The 26,596-nt window shown below is 36.1% G+C and overlaps 1 protein-coding gene across 1 annotated transcript in view; it reads right to left on the bottom strand.

The window, feature by feature from the left end:
* Positions 1 to 26,151, bottom strand: part of RIT2 (Ras like without CAAX 2) — a 169,970-nt gene extending 143,819 nt beyond the window's left edge. Inside the window, exon 1 of the mRNA XM_027885409.1 lies at positions 25,803 to 26,151. Coding sequence (XP_027741210.1) covers positions 25,803 to 25,905 — 103 coding nt within the window. The 5' untranslated portion in view covers positions 25,906 to 26,151. The remainder of the gene's footprint in view (positions 1 to 25,802) is intronic.
* Positions 26,152 to 26,596: the final 445 nt, after the last annotated feature.

Here is a 26,596-nt window from a genome sequence, read left to right on the forward strand (position 1 = left end):
ACTAATATGAATCAGTTCTTTCAGTTTAAAATGGTTAGTGCTTGTCTTATTGTTACAGACTCGGTCAAAATCCTGTCTTCATTTTTCTTATAAATCCCTTTAAATCCTCAAGGTCTGGCCAGAGTCTTCTCTTCAGGCTGAAGAACCTTAATTCTCAGCCTGAGTCCACAGCACCAGATGCTCCAGCCCTTTGGTTAATTCAGCAACAATTAGGAAGCATTCTGGAAATCTGTGATGAGTTTGTAACACAAGACTGATGGGACGAAGAGTTTTTCTCAAATTAGAGGAGACAAAACTTTCTGATTTTTCAGATACAGCAGCTTATCAAAACTTTACCTGAAAGAGAATAAACCAGATGAAAAAGGCTGTTGCGTGTTTTTTGGACTATAATCTCCAGCTTGGTTCCTGCTCCTGCTCACACCGTTTTGGCAGATATACATTAATGCTGGGGATGATAGAAAAACTTTTTTGTTCTTAAATATACTTATTTTCTGCTTTTAATGAGTCTAGAATGAGTGGGAATGTCTATGAATTACTGCTGAAGTGAAATACACTAAAATACACTAAAATAATAAATAGCTATCTTTGTATATGTCACAAAATAAAAGATGCCATAGCTACATTTCCATGTGAAGGCAAAACTGAAGTTATACTTCAACAACTGCAGCAAAACAGAAAACAATAAAAGTGCATGGAGAATGTTTATAGGGGAACTTCCCATGCCAGAACTGTAATTACCCTTTGTGGTTTTTTTTGGATGTTTCTGTAGTTGAGCAGTCCTAGATAACACCCAGGACTTGCCACATCGACTCCACATAAGTAGAGTCCAAATGAATGAAACAAGTAAATTTTATATATGATGACATCACAACAGGTGATAAAATAGGTCTGCTGGATAATAATATCCTGGAATCCCTACCCTCTCCCTTGGGCATAAAGGCCATTAGGTTAGACTATCTGTACATAGCTATTTTACATGTTTAAAGGTAAGTGAATTTCACATAGGTAAAATCCTCTTCAAAGAGTCACATATCCTGTTCTTTTCAATTCTTAACATTTTAAATATTCCCACAATATCAGCACAAGAAATTACCTGAGAGCAACAGATAAGCAGCTGCTGGAGTATCACCATTGCTTATTATTCTTAGCCTTAGATTCTACTTTTTGACTTTTTCCTCCTTCATTTGCTTGTTAAACCTTTTCTGTTATTTAGGCAGCATGTGTCTGATTTTTTTTTTTTTTTGGAAGACAGAGTTCTTTGCACAACAAACCCTTAATCCTTACTAGGAATTATTCCAATGCGAAGTTACCAGCAACAGTTATAACAAGAACAGTGATAGTAAGTGGAAGAGAGAAAAGATAAATTCCCTGGAACTGAAGGAACTGTAAGAATTAGAATGACTTATATCCACACTGTATTTGGTTACAGAAGACCTGTCTTGGCAACAATATATTATAGATACAACGCAAATATTTGCCTTTAGAGAGGCGTTTTCTTGTCAGTGGAAATTGGAAAAGGAGAAACCTATATATATATAGAATATATATATGTAAGCACTAATATGAATTAATAAGAAATGTCTGGGTCCTACATAATAATGGAGGCTTTAGAGTTAACACAAATGAAATGAGACAGCATTTTAACTCTGTCAAATTATTTGCTGCAAAACAGAGTTACAACAACTGCTGCCAGTATCAATAGAGCTGTTCAAGCTGGAAAGAACAAAATCAGTTAAAACTGAAGAAATCCTTGGTGGAGAAAATGAGTTAAAAGTTGCCAATACAAAATCAAAAGTTTGGGAAAAAAAAAAAAAAAGGTGATTTTCTGTCAAATTCTTGTTGAAAGATTTAAATTATTTGTTCTCTAGACATCAGGCCTTATCAATACTGGCATAAACCCCTGGTACAAATTTAAAATTTCCTGAATTTTGGAACAATTCTGGGTCTTGTCAAGACCTAATCCTACAAAGAATCTTCTTACAGAGGTTATTCAGCAAAACTGCTAACTAATTTTTTTATGAAAATGTTCAAGCATATATTTAAGAAATTATTTTTAGTAGGATTCAAACACACATTTATAGCTGATGGTGGGTTTATACGTTTTAAAGAGTCTGATCTCAGTCATGGAGAATCCATACCATAAAAAAATTTACAAGACTGTTTTGAATCACTAAGAAAAAATCATAACACACTTTTCATTTTAAAGTCATTATTTTCAAGTACTAAAGACAGGACTGGACAAGATTTGAAGATGTCTATACAGGAGATGATAATCCAGTCTTTTCGGGTGAATCTGGTATTCAAAATGTTTTTTTCTGGTAAACATTATTCTCTTTCATTGCTGCAGCATTTTCAGTCAACATGCACTTATTTTGTAGATAAATCTTTCCTTAACTCCCATTACTAAATGATGCCATTTTACTCAGCATGACATATGAATTAAATAACAAGATATAATTTCAGAAAGAATACTTGGCTTCATCAGATCTGATAGCGCTGTGCCTCTTGAAGCATTTATAGAAGATAGGTGCATGATCCTTGGAGTGATTGCTTTTCCTACTTCAGTTTATTTATGCTCTCTTCAACACTGAATCGCATTTCAAAATAAAGAACTCACTGAACTAAGAAATTGTATTGCTACATGCTATTTTGTTTTTATTTCTAATAGAATCATGGATGTTTATAAGACTAATATTTCACATGTATGTAATAATTTTCATAGTAAAATATCTTCATAAATATTTGGCTTACGAATTCACAGGTAAAGGAAAAAAATACAGACGCGTTGTTGATTTATTGACCGTTTGATCAGGCAGTAAACTTGGAGGGTTGGCTTAGTATTAATTGGAAATAAACTCCGGGGTACACAGATCTCTGAAAATGTTATGGTTTGACTGTTCAACACCACCCAGCAGTTTAACATTTCAGTAGAATGGCTGGACTGGTTTTTGCTCACAATTCAAGAAACATATGGGGATCTTCAAATGCTGGTCATATGCAGAACAGAATATATATATATATATATATATATATATATATATATAGTGGGATATATGGCTGTAAATTTCATGGTTGTGCACATGTGAATATGTGTCTACTAGTTATAAGATCCTTTTTTATTAAGAACATTTTCTTTCCAGGAAAGGACTGAGATAACTCTAAATCTGCCCAAGGACTACTTTTAACTAGAATTTTAAAAACAAAGAACAAAAATCCTGTTTTCTTCTTCTAGGAAGCTATTACTCATAATAAAATAAAACAGAGAGAATTGTAAGAAATAAACTGGATTTCAGGTGGCAACAATAAGGAAGTAACATATTTTTAATGCCAACAATATTATATCATACATCAGGAACTGGTTTTTTTGTATCATATTTCATGTAAAATCTTGTGAACATAAACCTCATTGTAAAAAACACATTCTAATCTCAAATTTGTCTTTAAGAACATCAGTGATAAGTAAATGACAAAATATATGACAATAGGGCATGTCTTTTGATGAATATACCCAATATTTAAAACAGCAGTACAAGATGACATATGCCAATGCCAATTCATTTTACCCTCCGTCATTACTCTGTCATGATGTGGCACATCAGTCAGTGGAGAAAGAAAAGATATATTGAACCATTTCACATTGATACCATTGATTGGCATATATAGTAACATTGACCATGCGATGTTTGATGGGTCAGCATTTGTCTGTCAGTTTTTATTGTTTGTGCTATCTGTGATTGAGCCCCGTGGCTATCTGAATTACAGTGATCACTGGGTGCTACACTTGGAGGGGAAGACAAAAAAGTGAAAAAAGAAAATAATTAAGCAAAAAAAACCCTAAGGAATTGCTTTCCCTGTGTATCAGCAGTTCAGCATATGCAAAGATGGATGGCATGTGTCTTGGATAAGTGCCGAAGATGAAAACAAGCCACTCTGGAGTTCTCGTAGCATAAGCAGTGAAGTACAAGGAGTAAATGAAGAAATAAGAGTTATGCAGTCCGAATGCACACCAGCATATATAATGGTTACAGTTCTTAATGATCAGCTATCTGTGGGAAGTGCAAGAATGCAATCTTACAAGGAGTGCAGAGAGATGCACTTCCCACAGCTATCTGATTGGGAAAGGTTACAAGATAATGCTGTTGGCTGTTAGATGAGGAATTTGCACTGGACTTGGGAATAACTGCGCAGATCAAACTGCTGCACATAGTTGGGGTCTCTTTCCTCCCTCTCCCTCAAGAATGGATTCCTTTCCCCTTTGCAAATGAACAAAACAAACACATTTCTTCTGTTCTCAGAGAGTGGCTCTACTCTCTGTTAGCTGATTTACTTTACATTTTCTGTGTAATTATAGTTTGTCCATGTCTTAGCTCATTATTAGTCTGGCTTAGTGATGCTCCTTCATAATATCTCAGAAAGAAGAAAATAGTGGCAGAGATTCATGAGCCTAAAGAACAGTATTACAAAATTATTCTTGCCTGATCTTTCTAAGTTTTGATCTTGTTATTGCAAAATGCAATGTTGAAAACTACATGACCATTTTTATTACAAGGCAAGCTTATGCGGCATAAGAGAGCTAAAATCTTCAGGCCAGCTGAGCTACACGAGATGAGGATAATTGCAGATTTATAGGTGGTCAAGACTTGAAAATGAGAGTAGATACCTCTTTACACATCACAAGACAGATAAAACCATCATAACATACCAAAGAAAGACCAGTTTCTGGAATATAAATAAAGAAATTCCTGATTATGAAGGTGACAGGTTAAAAGATTGAAAATGGACATTTTTACTTGTCTGCAACTTAAGAAAATTTTAACCATGTAGATGTCTTCCAATAAATAAGCCCACTGAGAAAATTCACATAAGCTACATTTTATTTGAAATATGCATGTAAACTGTTTAGTGCATGTGAGATTTAAAAGATCTCTTAAAGAACATTGTAAAAGATTTCCCAGTTCTTTCCTAAAACTCTGCTGTAAAGATAAACAGCACGTTTTCTCTTGAGAGCTATAAAACCAACAGACAAGTTTTTCTACATCCATTTTACATTCTTTCTCACAAGGTAGGTGAGTAGCATTTGTTTATTGTTTTGTGGGTTTTTTTTTTTGTGGTTTTCTTTTTTTATTATTTATTTGGTTGGCTGGTTTTGTGGAGTTTGGGGTTTTTTGGGTTTTTTTTTATGAATATTAAGAAATATGTACCTGTAAGAGGTATATCCAAAGAGAGCAGCCTGGTCTAGTGGAAAGTGTCCTGAAACATATGAAGGTGTTGTAACTAGATGATCTTTAATGTCCCTTCCAACCAAAACCATTATGTGGTCCTCTGACTCTGCTTTTAGGATCATCTAAACATAAGCCTACTGGATAGGAAAAACTCAGTTCCAGGAGTTTCATTGGCAATTTTTGGACACAGTATATGGTGCGTTGTCTGTATTTCATACCCAACAAATATTTAGAATTATGAATTCACAAAATCATTCTGTTTGGAAGATGCCTCAGAAAGAAATGAAGTTCAATGTAGTACTCAAAACAGTGACATTGTACAATAATGCTCATTTTATAGACAATTGATTACAAATCATGAAGTTTAGTTCCCAAGTATTGTTCTTATAGATACATCCCTTTAACAATTATTGTGATAATTCCTGTTATAATTAATTTGCAGTTACACAGTGTATAGTTGAAAACAAAGTTGGAGAAATAATGACTTTGGAAAAGAGAAAATAACATTTAAATGTTTCCAGTTAAAGATAATCACTACTGTATGTATCTACACCCCAATACATAAAGTGAGGACGTTTCAAAAGAAAAGTGTAATTAAAAAGACATATAAACAATTTAGGCGCCTGAAGACAACAGATGCTGTTCAGGCACTGTTTCAATAGATCTGTACACTGAAAACACATTGCTGAAGTCTTCAGCAACAAAGAACACAGTCTGTAAAGCTGCTTTCAGGCACCAGGAGCTTCCAGCTGTCCACAGTTCTGGTCTGGGCCAAAGGTTCCCAGATACCAGTCACAGGGTTAATGAGCTTTGTGCCAGTTATCCCTGCCAGAAGATAATGCATTCTTGTCAGTAAGCTAAATTGTCAATGAGAAGATAAAATAACAAGTGGAAAGTGCGATATCAACCTCTTTGCTCCTAAAAAAAAAAACAAAACCAAAAACAAAACAAAGCTAAAATATTTTCACTTCCATAGTGAAAAATCTAAGTTTTACAGCAGGTCTGAGCTTCTGTCACACTACTAAAATGTTTGTCAAAAAGAAAATGTATTGCGGAAAGGCAATTAGCAAATCCCTGATTTTTACAGGAGTCATTTGCAACTCTGATAAACCTGAACCAAAACAAGAGAATGGCGTATCTATCTAGGAATAAAATCTTGGGTAAGTCATAAGAAAGGAAATTACTGTTTTGTCTAAGTTTCAAGGGTTGGTCACTGTCAATTAATGTAATTTCAGTTTAGCTGTAGTTTTTCTTGTTAATTAAAGCCTTTTCTTCTGCTAAGTCTCTATAGAATGCCATAACGGTCTCTCTCTCTAACAAAAGCTTAAAATCAGCTGAAAATAGTGGTTGTTCCTGGCTCATGAACAGCAGTTTCATTTATAAGAAAGATGGGCAGGTCCTGAGAGCATAGTAATAGCTATCACTGTGCACTTTATTTATAGAAATATTATTCATTTTTTTAAATAAATACCTGTTAAACATATCAGTGATTAGCTAATGTGTCCTTACCTTGCAATATAAAGACAAAATATTCATGTCAAAATTAGCTACCAAAATACTTCTTCCTAGAATACTCTGAAAAAGATTTTATCATCCAGCAAAGCAAAGGTTATTTTGCCTGATTTTACTTCCATTTATTGAGCTGAGTGATTTACAGGAGGTACGTTTTTACTTTCTGACATATGTGCTTGGGTAATTATCACTGTATTTAAACACAAAGTTCCATTTTTTTTCCTCAGTTTAGATGCTGAGTTGATTTAACAGAGAAAAGTTCACTAATCTCATAGTTTTAAATGATGTCTTCCCTATCTGAAGCCCTTCACTAATTTAGGATCTGGTCTGTATTCCTGTGCTCCATAAAGTCTGTGGAATAACCTCCATTTATTCCTTAAGCAGCAGATCAAAAGTGTTATAAATAATTTATTATTTTGTGTGGGTTTTTTGTGTTCTTGGTCTGATTATTAGTTCTCAGTGTGTGTACAGGCTGTGTAGGAATGTGTATTCCCATGGAGAGAATGGTTCTAGAAGAGCTCGAAGGTTCATATCTTTATTCCCACAAAGTACTTATTAGGCATAAACTTAAGCAGGAATCAGCACCTTCATTTTCAGAAAATCTAGGCCTGAATGTTGCTTCTGTTGTGCCCCAAATTACAACCCTCTCTGACTTCCCCAGAGAAACGTCCATTCCCAATATCTCATTCCCATCACATTACCCAAAATTAATTCTCAGGGACTGAATCGTCATTTTGCTGTCTTATTGTATTCTCAGACTAGACACATTTCACTCTTATTAATTCCTAGTGCTTGTACCAGTCTAAGATTCTTCTACATTTTTGTGCAACTCATAAAGAAAGAAAATAGGAACAAGTCTTTTGAAGATCACTGAATTTCACATAAACTTAAAAGTGAGTATAGAAAGGACAGTGCAAAATCCTGTAATATTTTGGCTGTCTATTTATCAGTGCTTGGGAAAAACTCTTGAGAGCTGAGGAAAGATTAAGGGTAATTATGTGTACAAATATACAGTAAAGCCTCTGGTGCAGTAAATACAGAAAAAGTGAGTATTACATCTCTCTTTACAACATGGGGAAGTCAACATGAACCTTGTCACTCTTTCCAGCTGTCTTTGGCCACAAGCTTTGGTCTTTTGGTCTTCAGCTTTGTTGGACACAAGCTCATGAAACGGACAGGAAAGTCAACCAAATATTCACTGAGACTGATCCAGCCACTCACGGAATATCCAGAAGAGCAGAGTCACCTTTTCCAATTTAATTTTTTAACATATAGAGCATCAAATTATTGATTCTTTAGGCTATTGTTGAATAAAATTACTCCCAGAATTGTTGTTTGGGGGTTCTTTTGTTTTTGTTTTTTTTTTTTCTTTACCTTCCTTTGAAGAAACTGTATTTCTCAAGTGGATAATGAGAAAGCAGGTGCACAGTGTGTTTTTATGCATTTTGCAATTACCAAATTGATTTTTGTAAAGAACTCATTTTGGAGCAACTGTGCATCAGTTTTGAAACATACAATATTTATCAGAAACTGGGCTTTAGCTTGTTTTTATACATTTCAAGAGACTTGACAGGAGTAATCTCTGTCTCATAAAGGGGCCTTCTTCATTGTAATCTTCTCCACAAGTTTTGTAGCTGTGTCAGTGTGCTGGTAAATGGGATTTGGACCAGGTTTCATCTGCTTTGAATCTGGCAAAGGCTCAGTGGTTTGCATTTCTCTTCTTTGGAGCCCATGGAATCAAGCTGAGAACACACACACACACCCTTGACCTCATTCCAGTCATGTTTTTGAGAAATAGCTTTACTTGGTGACAATGGTCAAGAAGAGCTGCTGATACTTTTATCAATATTATTTTCATTTCATAAGACCTTAGCTCTTCCTTGTTTATCCCTGAGGTCTGGCTATGAGCTGAATGTTAGGATCTGATATGGTTAGCCAGGAATAGATACAGAAAACAAGTCAGGGAAATCCCTGTAATTGGTCCAATGGCTGATGGAGGGCAGGGTATTCAGCAAATTGCTACTCAGATCCCTTTAGTTTTTATAATTTACTTTTAAGATGGGGACTAGAGGAGCAATAGACACTGAATAATTCACACGATAAGAAGATCCCTCTTGGCTGAGTTTCTTTGGGGATGGGGGGCCTTGCAGAGGGTTGTAGGCAGATTGGTGCACTGGGCAAACATCGCTGTCGTGGAATTTAATGAGGAAAAAATGCCAGATTCTGCATCTAGGACAGAGTAATGTTGGCCACAAGCATAAACTGGGGGGAGGAGTAGTCAGGAAGCAGCCCTGGAGAAAGGGAACTTGGGGTGCTGGTTGACAATAGGATCAGTACGAACCTGCAGTGTGACCTGGGAGCCAAGAGGGCAAACTGTGTCCAGGGGTGCATCAAACAGAGCCTGAATTTAACTGGAAGTATTGGTGTATTAAATAGTGATTTAACAGAGATAGAACTCAAACAGACAAAGATTATCTTTAGATACAGGCAGATTTTCCAATATGGGTTGTTCAATAGAAACCTGAATCTATATGACCCATTTTGCTGGCATGGCTAAAGATATTCCTTTTATAGAGGCCACTGTGTACAAGAAAGTGAGAGGCATGACATCATATTATTCTGCTTTTGAAAATCCTCCAAGTATCCAGCTACATCTAAACTTATCTCCCTGCACAAGTCTGTCAAAGTCTGTGAAATTTTAGTGGGATGCTACTCATTACAACCACAGCCCTGGTTAGGGGGGACTAGAGATAACCTGTAGTGTCTCTAGCAGAATTGTTGAGTCCCTGAACATACACAAAGCAAAGGTTAAGATAATTTTTCAATAAACCACTCTCATAAGACTTCTTGAAACTCTGGTGTTAGTGAATTAAAAAAAAACAATCAGCTCTGCACAAACATGTACATGAAGAAAACAAGTCATGTTAGTTCTCAGAAAGTATTAGGGATGTAGTAGGAGGCAAGAAGTAGGGGGCAGAAGAACGTAAGAAGAGGTGTCCTATATTACAGTGGCAAAAACATCACAGTATGTCATTGCTTTTCAAATGTAAAGAGAAAATCCCTATTCTTTGCACGACAGAAATAAAATATGACAAGAGATATCTCTTTAATCTGAATATATCGAGGCACAGAGAAGCACGAACAAAGAGGTGAAGTTATGTGAACGTAGGCACAAGCAAGGACTTGATTTTGTGGGCTCCCTCACCTCAGTTATGCACCTCATGTTCAGCTCTGTCACATTTGCCCTGCTTATTTACCCATATTGCACCCAGTGACTCCACTACTTGTTTTCAGGAAAGTAATTTGTTCAACTCAACTATTGTTGCCAGCCACTAGATAGTTTAAATTACGTATCATCTGTCTCTTATGCAAAGTTCTCACCTAATTTGTCCCTTTGACTGTTTATGATGCTGCTTTGTCTTACAGGAAATAACATAAAAGGCATCAGACAGCATTTATCAAATATCACATTTTCTAGGATTGATGATGCCAAACTGGGCTCCTATTCTGAAAGAGGAAAGGTAATCTCAGGGACAAGACTCTGTCCTTTGTCTTGAGAGCTCTATATTCATCTCTTGGACTTAATAATGGCTGATTTTTTAGTTTTCTTTTCAGATTCTCCAAAGTATCTAGAGTCATAACACCATCCCAGTTCTTTTGGTTGGAAACTGGATCTCAACTGCAAGTTTAGAGAGAAGTACACATTGAAGGGCCATTATGCTTGTGGAAGATCAAATTTAACATAGATGAGTAGGTATTATAGTAAATAAATAAAGCTACAGCAACACCAAGATGTGCTGGAATTTATTTATCTGAGTAAGATAAGTAGTTCAAAATGGGAACTTTCCTGAAAAAGAAAATTGTTGTTGATACAGATCTATACATCTTTCTAGAAATTTACACATATTCTTAAGTGGTACTTAGCATCAAGGCAGAAATAAATTCCTTTACACAATCCATTCAGACAAATTACTTTTCACGATTATTTAGACAATTCAGCTTTGTAACACATTATCTCCATTCTTGTGTGAGAGAATGGAGACAAACAATTGAACTTGTTCTCACCACAGAAATGCCAGAATTTCTATTATCCGTAAGTTTTCTGCTCTCTGGAGGAATTAATTGTCTTGAACCCAAAGGGAAAGAAATATCATAAGATACAAAGTATTTGTTGTCTTGGGATGAATTTTTCATGCCTGTGGATCGCTGACCGTGATGAATCAAGTGGTGCAGAACAAGAGATCAATCACGAACAAGTGCCGGTGAAAGTGAGAAGTACAGCAGACAAAGTGATATCGATGTCAGAAGACATGTCTGCTCCACGAAGCACTGACTCATTTTTCACCAAACTCTAAATATGGTGATACCATTTTGAAACTGTTGACTTAACTTGCTTCAGTGAAACTATGAATATCAAGTAACTATCCAGTAAGAATTGCCTGCTTGAATGACAGCAAGGTAAAGACTTGCAACCTGTCAGCTGCCTTCAATACTGCATTTCTGGAAAACTCAGCTACTGTATTATTAAAAATATTCCTTACAGAGGTGTACTCTGTGATGATGCCTCTTCCTTAAGAGATCCTTAGAGGGATTTGCAATAACATACATTTGAAAAAGCGCCTACAAAAATCTAAGGTACACACTGCAGACAAAATTAACACTCTCTAAATAATAACTGGTTCACAGTTTTGTCATGTGTAGAAGCTAAGTTGTTTCAGTTGAAAAATGGATGAAAAGAAGATTGTAGGACAGCAAATGCTTGTTGTTTGCCTTACTAAAAATAAAAAAAAAATCATAAATCCAATTGGTTTTAATAAAACTGAAATGCAACTGGAAATTTCACCTTTGGGCTCATCAAAGGCTTAGGGAACTCCAAAGATAAATTAATCAGCCTGCAGGAACTAAAAGCAAGCAGCTCTTTAGATTGGGGACTGAAAAAGTCTCACATGCTAAGTGGATTAAGGAGGAAGATACACACCACACTGAGCAGCACCCTATATGTTTTCAATTAAAAAAAGGAACATTATTTCCACCAAAATTATAGATGGTTTTAATCGAAGCAAAATATTTTCAAAACAAACTTGACTGAAACCATCATACACATCTTATATAAGAGGAAACACTGATAAATTCTGCAATAGGAACTCGAATGTTACAATTTGTTATTTTCAAAAACTCTCCACAGCAATTACATCAGTCACCTGTACCAACATTTGAGTCGTGGTTATTCCCACCTACCCTTTAACAACTATTCATCCCAGTTGCTTACTCATCCAGGTTTCTCTCAAACAGTGGAAAGCATTAAGTATCTAATACCATGCACCTCACTCCATGAACTACAGAGAATACCTACATATCTAGATTCAGATAACAGTTTCAGCATTGATCATTAGTTAGCATTAGTACCTAAATTTCTCCCCACAGAGCCTCCTGAACGCTTTTTTCTGGCAAATCTCAGAGCTGCTCAAATATCGAATTCCTGATCAGGTGTGTTGCATTTAAGTCTATTGAGTTTTTAAATAAACTATTATTTGTCTCCTGGATTTTCAGTTTGAGAGAAAATCTTAGGGAAGAAGAATACTACTGGGCCCTGCCTAAAACATGGACAACAAGAAGCTGGTTGTGTCTCCAAATTTGCTCAATAGTCCAGTAGTTGTAGCAAGTAAGTATTATAATAAAATGACTGAACAGTTTGGGTTAGAAATTCTCACCCCCCTTCCACGGGCAGGGACACCTTCCACTAGACCAGGTCTCTCCAAGCCCCATCTAACCTGGCCTTGAACGCTTCCAGGGATGAGGAGTCCACAAACTCTCTTGGAAATCTGTGCCAGGGCCTCACCACTCTCACAGAGAAGAATTTCTTCCTAATATTTAATCTAAACCTGTGTACAGTATTCACAGTTCCTGTTTCCTTTGAAGAGATACACACTGATTACACTGATTAAGTAATTTACCAAAATGCATTATAGATGCTCTTACCTTGAGCCATTGTGTCTAGTTTTAACATCTTTACAGAATTCATCTTAGTATTTATCGCATTTATCTTTACTCTTTTGTAGCCCAGAAATATTAATCTTGTTAGCTATTCTCTTCCATAAGGTATCAAACACAAAACACTCACAAGGTTCATTGTCCATCAAATTCTGTTATAAAGTGTGCTTTAACATAACCTAGTCACAATACTATTTCATACTTCTCCCCAAATCTGCAGAAATTCCTGCATCTTCCCCTCTCTCTGCTCCATCCCACTTAACCATGCACTGCTTTAACCATTTTAATACAGATATTTCAGTGGGTAGGGAAGAAAATAGGGGTCAAGGCATTCTATGATAATTTCAAAGGAAGAGTCAGGAACAAATTCATATTTTTTCTTCAGCTGTAAAACATTTCCCTGTTTCCCTCCCATCACCACCTACACCAGAGTGAGTGACTTCCCCGCTAAGATGCATTCATTTGGCTGGAAGTCTCAGTATACAAAAAAAAAAAAAAAAAAAAAAAAAAAAAAAAAAAAAAAAAAAAAAAAAAAAAAAAAAAAAAAAAAAAAAAAAAAAAAAAAAAAAAAAAAAAAAAAAAAAAAAAAAAAAAAAAAAAAAAAAAAAAAAAAGAGCTGTATTCTTTCTGCTCTACTGCTAAGGTCAAACTGCCAGTTTTCTTTGTGATACGTGAGGCAGCACAGAACACAAATTGCATTCCCAGTCTCTTCAGTTCTTCTTTTAAATGCCGCAATACTGACAGTAATCACTGAGCTGAACAGATATGACACAGAAGACACTGACAGAACAAATAAGGCCCATTCTATCTTGGTTTCTCAGTAAGATAACAAATATATATTTGGTTGTCAGTTTAGTTAGAGATGGTTCTGAAGATAGGTAGTTTTTTAACACTGTGCTTTTGTGGGAAATCTATCATATGTTAAGCATCCTGAGGTTAATATAAATAAAGAAATACATTAGAAATAAAATTAAAAAAAAATTGAAACAGAAAAACTATTTCATAGTAGATTACCAATCTAAGCCCTTTAACACTGTCATATACCTGGTAAAATGTTTTATTAGAAGAAAATACACTTGCAGTAAGTTTATGAGAAAGATAAAAAGAATTTTGAAAGATAACATGGTCTCTACACAGTTTTACTAACATAAACAGGTGGTATTTTACATTTCCCACATCCCTCATAAACTCTACCATATGCTTAAAGGGGGGGTCTGCAAGAAAAAAAAGAGATAAAAGGGGACGGAAGGAATTAGAATTCAGAGGCAAGTAATTCTATTACCAACCTCTTAATGATTTTTTAGCAGCTTGTTATGCCCTAAACCTGAAAAGAATTATTCATGGTATTTGTCTATGGCATTGAACTTTGACTGTGAGCCAGGGAAACATTTGATTCCCTCAGGAACTTTCATCATAGTACAAACTGGTATTCTGTCTACCTAGGTAATTTCCTGAGCTATCATGTCTACTGCAGCCTATCTCATCTGTTCCCAGTCCACATCCTGCTTTTGGCTGGGACTAAATTAACACCAGTGGTGCCAAAGATATTCCCAGGAGTGACAACATTGTAAAGCATTCACTGCCTACAATTTTTATCAACTTCATTTGAGATACTCAGAGTCAGAAAGGGAAGAGTTAGGAATTTCTTGGAATACAAATTCTAATTTCTGCATTCTTTCTGCCAACCAGAAAGACACCTTACTCACAAGCCTAAAAATGTGATTAAACTCCACCATCCTAAAGTATCCCAACACACAAAATTGGTTTAAATATTACTCGAAACTTAATATACTAGTAGTCATCAAGTACATACAACAATGCTTTAAAAACATATGATGCAGCTTAACAAAGCAGTTTGATCCATAGTTATTTTTAAGTAAGTGAAATTGAGGAATAAAGGCTTTCAATCACCAAATAATCGAATTCTTTGAATGTGCTGTCACTGTCAATCAGCAGAAGTGGTTATCTTAGGGGGTTTCACACAGCTTTCTATAAATTCTTTGAATAACACATTGGCACTAACAACTGTTTTCCTTAAAGAGTGAAAATGCTTTTACACTTTACTTTGCACTGAAATAAATTTCACATGAGCATGTTTCAACAATACGTGTATTTAAATCTGTTTATAGTCAGTGGCATTTTGTTTTGATTTTTCCTCCTACCACCACTTGTTCAAATGCTGTTTTAGCAAGGTAATGTTTTGTTTATATTGTTATGAGCAGTAAAAGCTGGGGGATGAGAGAAAAGGTAACAGCTGGGTCACAAAGAATAAGAGAAAACATATAGAAATGCAATATATATTTATTTTTCATCTTGTAATTTTTTTCCCAGATTGGAGGAAAACAGAACCTAATTTTATTTCCACGTATTTATTTCACAGCAGCACTGTGACTCATTATTTTGTTTAAGATTTTTATGTGCGGATGAATGCAGTTCTTCAAAGAACACAGAGGAGTCTGACAAATGCTGGGCCTCCCACTTATTTCGCTATGTGTGAGGTATTGCTAAGGCTGGGGCCCACAGACTCCTCTGTTTTCTGAGTGGTTGTCAGAACACCACACTGGAGAAGCATCACTTTGCCTAGCACTCCATAAATGTATATTAATCTTAGATCTAGTCAGCCTCATCCATGGCTGAGGAAAGCAAAAAAAAGGCTTTGCCAAGAAGATTTGGCAGCAAAGAAAATTTCAATTTTGAAGAGACCTCTCTGAACCATTAGGTTCAGACATTAACCCAGCACTGGCAGGTTTACCACTAAACTAAGCTCCGCATGCACAAAGGTTTTGAATATTTCCAGAGATGGTGAATCCACCATGACCCTGTACAGCCTTTTCTAACGTCTGAGCATCTTATCACTATAGAAATGTTTCCTGATATCAAATGTAAACCTTCTCTGGTACAACTCGAGACTATTTTCTCTTCTGCTGTTGTTTGTTACACGGCAGAAGAGATTGACTCCCATTTGCCAACTTTGTCCTGCTCCCTATCCAGCTTTCTATTCTAGAAGACCAGTGACTGAGAAACATGGGATAAGAATTCACAGAGGCAGGAGAATGATACCCTAACATGAGCTCCATGGACTTTTTGGCCACCAGTACCTGCAGATGCTGGGCTACAACCACAGACTATTGGCATCTATTGGGATAATGACAATGAAAAGGCAGCATCTGAAATCAAAGCTCTTTGAAGTATAAACTACTGCCCTTTCCTCCTATCCCTTTACTCTCTTATCATTGCTTTACTAATCTTTGCCCAGTCTTCTGTTTTCTCAATCTTTTTCCTATGTCTCTATTTTTGTTCACCTCTATTACATTCCCTCTTCCCACTGCTTGGTTTCTTTCTTTTGTGTTTTCTGTTTTACTTTTTCCCTAGCCTCTTCGTTTCCCTCAGATATCACAGACAATTGTCATTTTGAGAACGTTACCTGGAAAAAAAAAACACAAAAAACCCAACAACAACAACAACAAAACAAACAAACAAACAAACAAAAAGTAGAAGGTTATGTGATTTACTCCTTGGTATGTCAGACATTTAATAACTTTTAAGTATCTTGAGAAAGATTTGAAAAGTCTTTTGACTTCCAATTTAATAAGAACAGACCAGTAAACAGAGCACACACAGAGAGACTCCAATGCAAATTCACATTTTTCATAGACATTGGGAAATCCTTTCAAACTGCTGTAAATGAAAGAAAGGTGCAGGAATCTGTTTTCTGGAGCTCACAGGGGCCACTCGGTTACTGAAATAGATAGTTCTTTCTTCTCCTCAACTCCCAGGAGAAAAATTAGGTGTTTCTATAAACATAAGGGGACCACATGGGGCCCAGGAACACATTCTTTGGCTGTACCCAGTTTCAGATACTCCACGAAGCAGAGCTCTGGCACATGGTGTGAGATGAGTGATGAGATGACCATGTCACCATGCAACCCAAGTAAGATTATTTTCTGTGGAGAGATGTCTAATGATTACTTTTTTACTCTAATTGAGGATGGAACATAATTTCTATTTAAGAAAGTCCAGGCAAGTTTTAGAGAAGGGGAAATATTGTAGCCCTCCAGGCAGTCTGCATGACTTAAGAAGCTGCTTATTTGAAATGAGAGACAATTTGACAATGCTTTGGTTTGGTTTTGAACATTCTGGATAAAAATCTGAAACAACAGTACACATTTTGCAGGCTGCCAAAGAGACATTTTTGTAAAGATACTGCAGATGCTATTCAGCAGTGAGAAGTTCAGTATAATACAACAAGCTGTCATGTAGGTAGTGGGCTAGGAAAGCTACTAAAGGAATCACAGGATCTGACAGAAAATATGAATTTCAGTTAGGGCTCCTTTATTTTGGGCATATAAAAATGGACAAGGATTACAAAATTACATTAGCACTTCAATGAGATTGCAAGGAAAGAAATTACAGAGCAGCTCTTCTCATAACTGCAGTCAGTGTAAGTTAAAGAAGAACTATATGCATCAGTCTCTCAGTTGATTACAGTTCTTACTTTGCAAAAGCTTATGGAATTTATTTTTAAAACTTACAACCATTTCTGAGCCTGTCTTTGGGTCCCCTGAAATAATTGGTTTAGTTCTTGGGTCTTATCCAAATGGAAAGATAAAACACTGATTATAACAGGCAACTGAGTTAAAAATGTAACTCTTTTCGAGGCCAAATACATGATAGTCCTACTTGGCAGCTCCTGAGAAATACACAGGCTTATTCTTTTTGATATTCACCACCCAACCTGAAACAAAGTGTTTTCAGCCAGTGTCCCCAATGGTCTCTGGTTAGTGCTTGATCTTGCAGTAAAGTGCCTTCCCAAGACATTTCTCCCTCCGAAACTGGGACCCTGTCTGGTGACATCTAATTCCTGTCAATGGAGTTGTGTGAGCGTGATGAGACTTCTAGTTCCCGAGAAAGAAAATTAGACAGGCTTGCAGGCATAAAGGCAGGCTAATTAGAGTCAATGAAGAAATTAAAAGTGAAAAAGGATTACCAGAGGAATGGAAGGAAATAAAATGGAAAGTATGGAAAGAAAAGAGATGAAAGCAGCAACAGAAGGAAAAGGGAAAAAAAAAAGTCTTTCTTTATTGTGTTTTCAAGAGTGTCCCTAATGGAATTCATCTCATCCAAATTCTAGCATATAGTATGTGCCAAAAATGCTGCAGATGGCACAACTCAGCAGCAGGGATGGCTTGGAAGGCAAACAGTTCCTGTGGCTGCCTCAACAGATTGTTTACAGCAAAGACACTGACAGTGCCCAGTCATTGTCATGAAACAGTGCTTGTTCCCTTGTTTGAGACTTCAATCTAGGCATTTCAAATGGCAGATTTGTGTGTGGTTTAAACTAGGAGAGTCCTTGATAGTTCAGTTCTTGTTGCTGAGGAATAGCCGAGAAGGTTGTCTGTCTCTTTATAGCATGCAGAATGAATAGCAAAAGCTGAGCAGGACAAAACTCAGTAAAATCTTCAGTAAGTGAACATTACTCCTTTTAAGAAATCTCACCATGAAAAGCAGGATCATTACTGTAATCTTCTATGAGTTCTAATTGCTTAGAATCGTAGAATATCCAGAGTTGGAAGAGGCTGACTCTTGAGACCTTCCTAAGGATCTCTGTTTAGCAGTCTGAACACAAAGAAAACCATTGGCTTTCTTTGTTGTTGATGCCAAGTCAGCCAAAAGTCCCGATGACTTTTAACACATCACAAAATTTTAAGGATGGAATAATTCCTTCTTTTCTATAAGAATATTTGCAGACTATAAACATTTTTTCCATTCAGGTATATTTGTGCCTTAATGCTCAATCTCTCTAAGGTATTCTGCCTTAAATTACCAGAAACCAATTAGACTAATACATCTTTCACCAATCTGTTCCTTTTAAAGGCTTTTCCATAATCTGCTCCATCTTGGTTTTTAGCAAGTCATTAAGGCTATGTGCCACTCTTGCAGACCAAAGGAAGACATGTCCGAAGATGTTATCTGTTGCTACTTATACGTGATTTAATTCCAATTTTATAATTTGTTACTCTCCATTAAGCAATTCTGGTCCCTTTCTTCCTCAAATTTTGGAAAACATGTATTCTTTTCCTAATATCTATTACTTTCAAACACCATGAAGTCTCCATCCCCTGTTACAAAATGGCATCAGCAGTGACCGGCTCTCACTTGCTAGCCTTATCCAAGTGGTTATTCATCACTTTTTAATGGGACAACCTGGGTAGATCAACCCGTTTACATTACAGCTGCATCCAGTCCCACTTACATTAGATCACTGTATACATATGCAAGTTGCACAATAAAGAATCACGGATTACTGTCTGACAGACCTGTCTAAATATAGTCATAGTCATTTGTCATCATAAATTATATTGTGCCACCACTTTTATCATCTCTGCTGGTCTTCTTTGAACTCTGTCCTATTTATCAGACAGCTCTTAGTATTGAAGAAACCAGGACTCCACAGAGCTTTCTTAGTAGTAAATTGGTATCTCACATGCATAAACCCCCCTGTCAAATACAGAGGGCATAATTGAATCCTCCACTCCTCCAGCCATTAAATTATGTAAACTAGAAAAATAATGAAAAACATCTTTAACTCATTTCCCTGAGGCAAATAATTCTGCCCAGAAGGTCTACCCATAGTCAAGAAAATTGATGAATAAGGAATGTGTTTAATCCTTTTAAATGTACAATGTATGCACTAAAGATAGATGTAGAATATTGGAAACGGGTCCAGAATTATTTGAATGCTCAGCTTCAATGGCCCAAAATAACATAAGACATATAAAAATGCAGGATTTAGGTCATTACTGGAGATGTGCTAGCACAGGTGACTGTCCTGGGGAAAAAGCAAGCTTCAGGGTTACTGAAGGTATTTCTCTGTATGTGACCTTTGTGAACTACACCTGGACAAAAGAATTCATTATTCTTAGAGGAACAAAAAATAACTGTCCAGAGGAAACCAGTGGCAATCTTGCTTCTAGGAAGGTCACTAATAGAATAGTATGTGCATTTTTGGACTTCAGAAAACAATGTGGAAATATTAGGGCACTTAAATTAAGGATACATGAAGCTCTGAGTAGGAAAATTAGGGTTTGCAAGTTTAAGATAGTGTATTGAAGAGATAGAAGATCAAGGTGTGAACAAATTGTCTGCAAATATTAACAGGAAGGGTAGTAAGAAAATAAGTATTTTTTAAAAGAGGTTTAAAAGGACATAGGATAAAATGTCTCATTTTGCATATAACATTTGTAATTCTGCATTAGAACTATGACTACCATTCAGTTTAAAGAATCCCAGACACAACAAACATAACTGTTAGCTCATGCTGTTCAGTCAGAATTTTTTCTCCATGGATGCCTAATCTTCAAGAAGTATTACCCTTACATTTTCAGAACTGTTACCAAGAAAGGAAGATTTCCTGTGGTCAGCAAATAGATATTTTTTCACCTTTTGTCTTTTTTTTTAAAAAATTTATTTATTTTTTTAATCTGAATGAGCATAATCATTTCCTTGAAGTTAACAGGGAATTAAAAATCTGATTTACTAATGAAGGAACAAACAATTCTTTTCAGAGGCATGCAGATGTGTGTTGTTGTTAATTAGTCATCTCAATTTCTTCTCCAGTTAAAAAAAGTATTGACATTTATGGAGGTACAGGAGAAGCAGATCCAGATTAAGACACCAAAAACTATACTTATATTGATTTTGAGGGGAAAAAAAAAAAAAAAAGTAACTTGGTTCGCCTGAACTGCAATCCACAGCATGCCCAAGCACTTGAAAGGAAAGTTTTTCTTAACCTTGGCTCGTACTGAGCAGTAACTTAATCCTACACTTTCACCCTGGCGACTGCCTTGCCTCGGGACATGATGGAAGGCCTCACTCTTTCACTTGGTTCATTACCAGGCATTTAGGGAATAATAACTGTTCCTGAGAACACTCTTGGGGAAAATAAGAAACCAAATCAAAGCCAACCCCCTCCGAAAAACCCCCACACCTACTGAGAAGGTGTTGGATCAATGCCTGAAGTGCGGTATGTGATGCTGAGCCCTGTGATGGTGTAAGAGCATCACCAGCAGATCCGAATGGCGCTTTTCGAGCTCAGGGCTTCTGATACAAGTGGAAGCTCTGCTTTTGACCTTCATCCTTTTCAGTGTAGACTGGATCATGTATTAATTTATCTCCAGAGAGTTAACAAACAGCTGAAGTGTGACAGTTCTCCAGTACACGCTGCAAAGGGCTACCTCTGTTTACTGGGGCTCTTGTTATGAGGACAAGTTTGAAATTAACAGGCACAGAATTTGCTTTATCCAGACAGAATAAAAGGTAAAGCAGGTCCAAAAAATAAAAGGGCAGTTGATCACATGAATAAAAGAAATTTGCAGATTTAATCTAATTCCTCGTGCTGAAATTCCCATATCACACACAAAAAAAGAAAATATTGTTTTCATACATTGTGGAACTTATTTTGTGTACATGATCTTGGAATTTATTGGATGAATCACCTGCATCTGAGTAAAATAGTCTTTATGCAACATAAAAGAAAAACAATAAATAAACAAGGAAATCAGTGGGGTAAGCATGCCTCCTCTCACCAGATCAGGCTGAGAAATACATTCCCTCACACTATTTGTGCAACAACCCTAAAACAATATCTTCTTAATTTCTTCTCTTCCTCTTTTTTATTCTTTCTAAGCTTGAAGCCTGAAAATACATATCTATATGTTTTCCATTATATAATAAAACAAAAAAAAAATATTCATTTTGCAAAAAATGTTGGGGCAATTACTTTAAATCCCTTCAATTTTTGTACAGCAGCAACAAATCAACTGGTAATCAGTCTGAGAAATAAATATTGAAAAATGTAAATTTTCTCCTAGGTAAAAATCTAACTAATTAGCAACAAATATTTATTAGGTTTTGATTTTTTTTTTTTTTTAAGAATTCTTCTACTCATCTGAAGTACAACTTTCATAAGACAGTTAGCACGAAACTCACTTTGCATCTGTGATACACTCATTCTGTGCATAAACATGCAATTCTATTTACCTGGAATAACTGCAGAACATCTTCAGCCTTAAATATATCAATGTTAACTAGCATTAGGGAAAAAACAAACAAACAAGCAATCTAGAATAACATTTCCATTCAGGCAAGAAGATACACAAAAAGCTAGGTCATGGCGCAATCTGATCAGCACTTGAAGAATGCTTAGGTTAAACAATTTTTCATTAGCAGAGGGTTTTTTATTTTGTTTGGTGGCACAGGTACATCAATTTGCTAATTTTGTTAGTCATTGCTCAACCCCCAGGTTAATCATCGCTAATGTTTTGCAGAATGTGCTGCAGTCAATTATTGTTATTAGTGTAATTGGTTTGCTAAATATAAGCCAGCGATAGATGGTGGCAGGATGTAAAGGGTCTTTTGTGAATGTTTTTTGGAACACTGAAAAATAGAGGTAAACACAGAGGTGAACACAGAGGTCTGAGCTACATCAGACAAAGACCATGAGAGTAACTTGTTCTCTGACCTCTGAAGGTATTTCTCAGGAGAATGGCTTTCAAAATCACTAAGATTCTTAGGGTTTAAACCCTATGTCCAGAAACTTGAGGTGAGTTTAAATGGTGCTGTGGTGTCTAGAAGACCAAGTGTCAAATTCTCTTTTTTAAGTGAAATTTATATAACTAGAAACATGCATTTTTGGCATGGACTATATTTAAATGAGAGTCAGTAGAAAATTCACTTTATTTAATTTCAGTTTAATTCCTGTTTCTAGACTAATTTTGGTCTGAAATTGCATCAGACTGTACTTGATGTTCTTGATGACAAACACAACCTACGTGAAGTAATAAATTAACGTGTTGCTCTGAAAACAAAAACAGTTTTGTTTTCAGAAGTCTTAGAAGGGGTAATTCATTCTAGGGCATCTATAGTTCATAACTAGAGCACAGAAATCAACTCCTGTGAAAATTTACATAAAATTTTGTACATTTTAATTAAACACAACTATTCTTATGGGTTTGGGGTGGTTTGTTTTTTTTCCCCTCCTACAAAATAGTGTCACTGATTTTTGAAATGTGAGGACCCTTAAGTAACAATTCTTAAAACATTTGCAGTTTGCACATCATTACTCTGGATGTGATGGGTATCAGACTTGGATGTGCTGAGCTTTAACCTCTTTTTACAAATTCCTGTGAAATTTCTGCCACGCTGAATAGTTTAAATAACAGGACATTGACTGTCCTACTGGACTGTCCATCATCTTGGAGCAAATAACTGAAGAGACAAGCCTGACAATCCAAAGCAAATATTCTATAAACACCAGTGCCAAAGAACATCTATTGCTGGTCTCCTCTTCCTAATTCCTCCCTGTCAACAAACACAATCACAACCCTCAGCCCCTTGCAAGGAGCAGGCAGTTTTCAATGCAAAGACCTCCACACACGCAGGATGAAGTGGCAGAGTAAGAGAGTGGGAAACAGCAGATCAAAATGCCCAGGGGATCTCTAGAAGTCAACTACATCTAAGGTAAAAAGAATTCTAACATTTTTGCGTCTTGGTTCCTATGGAAAATTCATTCAAGATCTGAATTATTTAATACTGAACGTATTGAGGAGTGGAAAGTCTTTCACCTGAAAGAGGTTTTATGTTGTTTCCCACTCAGTAACTCAACCCCAGCTGTTACTTTTTTTATCATGACTTAAAAGCAAAGCAAGAAGGAGAAAAAAACAAAAACAAAACCATAACCAAAATCAAACAGGATATTATCAATATTTCTAATCATATATTACTTCTTTGTCAAAATCAAAACTGGAAACTGAACTTTGTTTTTGTTTTTGCCTTTTTTTTTTTTTCTTTTGTGGGATTTTTTGTTTGTTTTTGATTTTGTGGTTTTTCGTTTTGTTTTGTGGGTTTTTTTTATTTTTCTTTTTCTTTTCTAATCTTTCATATTTATTCTACTCTGATCCATTTTTATCGTTAAATTCATAGTGTCCTTAACAGAATGAATCTAGGTCACTAGGGTAAAGAGGAGCTCATCTTGTAGAATTAAAGTAGTCATTTAGAGCTTTTTCTGCTTGTAATCTGGTGTAAATTAATCCTGTTTATGTAACAGTCAGAATGAATTAATGATTTATGGAATACCATCAATTTTTTCTTATCTCTATGAGAATTCTGTCATTTGGACTCTCTCTCAGGATTCCATTGAAATATTTCACGTCCATTTCAGAGCCAGTAAATGTTGACTGCCCACGTCCTTCCTTAATAATGCTCAGTTGCTGCTTTGTTTTGTTTTTTTTCCACCCAGAAGTTTCACTTCTGTGGAAACAACAGAAAGTTTTCATTTATCCCAATGAATAGTCACAACTGCCCACTTAGTCCTATCTTTATTTCTCTAGACCATGCAGACACACAATTTTAGTTGTTAATTGTGTAGTTATCAGCTTTGGAGATGTATCATTGCTTTGTGCAATCCACAGATTTGAAGGCTTTATTCTCATGAAATTAACAGGTAATGTCTTCTAAAAAAGGAGATTTGAATAAACTAAATTTAGGATTTAAACTCTTAGCTAATAGTGACTGTGAACTCTGAAATTTCCTCAAGTATATATATAAACTTTGGCTCTTATGATTCAGTCAAACTACAATTTTAGTATGGTTTGTAATATCTTCGGTAAATAAGGTTTCAAAATTACATTGTTCTTACAAAGATATGTTTGGGAAAAAAAAAAGTTGCTGCCATCTTTTGGATACACTCAGAAAAAAAAAAAGGAGAAAGAATAAGGGGAAAAAAAAAAAAGAAAGAAGTGATATTTTACTAAAAGTTCCAGCTGGATATCAGCTTTACCATGGAAAAGATAATTTGAAATTGCAAAAACTTATTCTGAGATAACCATTATTTTCTTCTTCCACATTTTATGTGGTGATTATAGAGTAACATCTGTGCAAAAATTGTTTGCTTGGTTAAGCAATACTGATGGGCAAATAACTTTCACTGAAAAATGTGCCACTGAAGCTGAAGCCCAACATAACAAGAATACAAAATTAGGGATAGAGAGAGAAAATTACATCCTCTACCAATATTTATTTTTTTACACCTATGCCTCATCTTATTGTTTGAGTATAAACAAAACTTATTTGATCTACACAATTATTACAGTTTAGTGTTACAGCTTATTTATCCTGAAATTTCCTTGGAATCTAGCCTGATTATATTCTGTTACCCTTCTTTTTTTGTTGTTTCTTTTCTCTTTCAGTTTTTCTTTTGATTTCCATAGGATATAATCAAATGCTCGTTGTGTGGCCAGCTCAATACACTGAATTCTTAGACAAACTCTGCATGTTCAGCAAAGTCTTTGTAAGAACAGAGAATGCTAGTTTCAGTGAGAATAAATCAAAGATGATAATATCTGGGGAAAAGAAAACACTGTCTGGGGAAAATAATGACTCCTCTGAAGAGATACCATTGTCAGACACCAGCATATCTTACCAGCTCTGGACAGTGATATTAAAATATGCTGCAAATCTGCCTTATCACCTGAGGTGAGACTCAGGCAGGCATTCTGTACCTGTCCGGACAGGAGAGGAGACTCACAGCAGCTGAGAAACAATGACAATCAACACAAAAAACGAAAAAGAAAAAAAAAGAAAAAAAAGAAAAAAAGATGTGGGGAAGAAAATCGAGTCACTGTAGGCATCCTCCACATTCTCACTGTACAGCTGACTTTGCAGTTAGTTTCATTTCTGCCTGAGCACAGGGACTGTCAGGCCAACAAGTTACATCCACACTGTCCAGCAGACCATCACCCCTCGCCAAGTGCCACTTGCTGTTAAACCAACAGCAGCAGTCTGACTGCTCTCCCCTCAGACACAGCAGAATCAAGGTCAACTTTACACAAACAACAAACTAAAAAGGCTTTGTAACACTTCAGTCTGCAACAAATTAAGCTGACTCATCACCCCAGACACAGACTAGTCTTTTATACAAACCATGTGCAAGAAACCCCTCATTAAACAGCGTCTTTATCCTGTGAACTTTATGCTCCCAGAGCACCCCTTCTCCCCAGAAATGTTGTTGCTGAAACTTACCGCTTTTGCCAACTCCCCCTGCTCCCAGCATCACCACCTTGTACTCTCTGGAGCCTGCTGAAGAATTGCTAGAGGAGCTGATCATTTCGTTTTCTAGCTCCATCTTGCACGAGGCAGAAGAAGGGAGCAAAACGAAGAACAAGCAACTGGCAGGTGCTTTCCCTGATCTTAAACAACTATAAAAGCTGTGCTAGAGGAGAAAAAAAAAAAAAAAAGGCAAAGGCAGAGAGGAAAGGTATAATGCAAGAGGTGTGATTTATCAGCCTCACACTCACTGCTGTGCCTGTGTTAGCTGGAGAAGGTCTCATAGCAACCACTTTAACAGCTTCCAATAAAAATCTCTCTCTGCCCCCTCCCAGCTCTGTATCGTTCTCTGTGTGTGTCTTCCTGGACAGCAGCAGTTTTGTGAGGCTCCAGAGCCTTGGTACCTCTGGGGTTGCTGTGTCATTGAAATCAAATAGATCAGAGCCTCCAGAAAAAGAAAATGGATCAAATTTCTTAATCATGATGTTTGTTATTCTGTGTAGCACTTCCTTGAATCTTAATCGCAAAACAGACCAGACAACCTTCTTGTCACCTTGGAGTTAAATATTCATCCTATGATCATCAAGTTTGCTAGATTTACACTTAATGCTATTGGAAGTGAAATAAATAACAACATTCAAGAGTCTTTATCCTTCATGAAGCTTACTGCAAACACAGAAGATTTCTAAGGCTAAGTTTGTCCTCAGATCAATACTCAGTTCAGTTTGCATCAATTAGTTGTAAAAAATAAACCAGATATTTTTGGGGGA

The sequence above is a fragment of the Empidonax traillii genome, unplaced genomic scaffold (genome assembly GCF_003031625.1).
Source record: "Empidonax traillii isolate 1590-97213 ecotype Southwest subspecies unplaced genomic scaffold, ASM303162v1 scaffold10:size5872457, whole genome shotgun sequence".
Taxonomy (NCBI): Eukaryota; Metazoa; Chordata; class Aves; order Passeriformes; family Tyrannidae; genus Empidonax; species Empidonax traillii.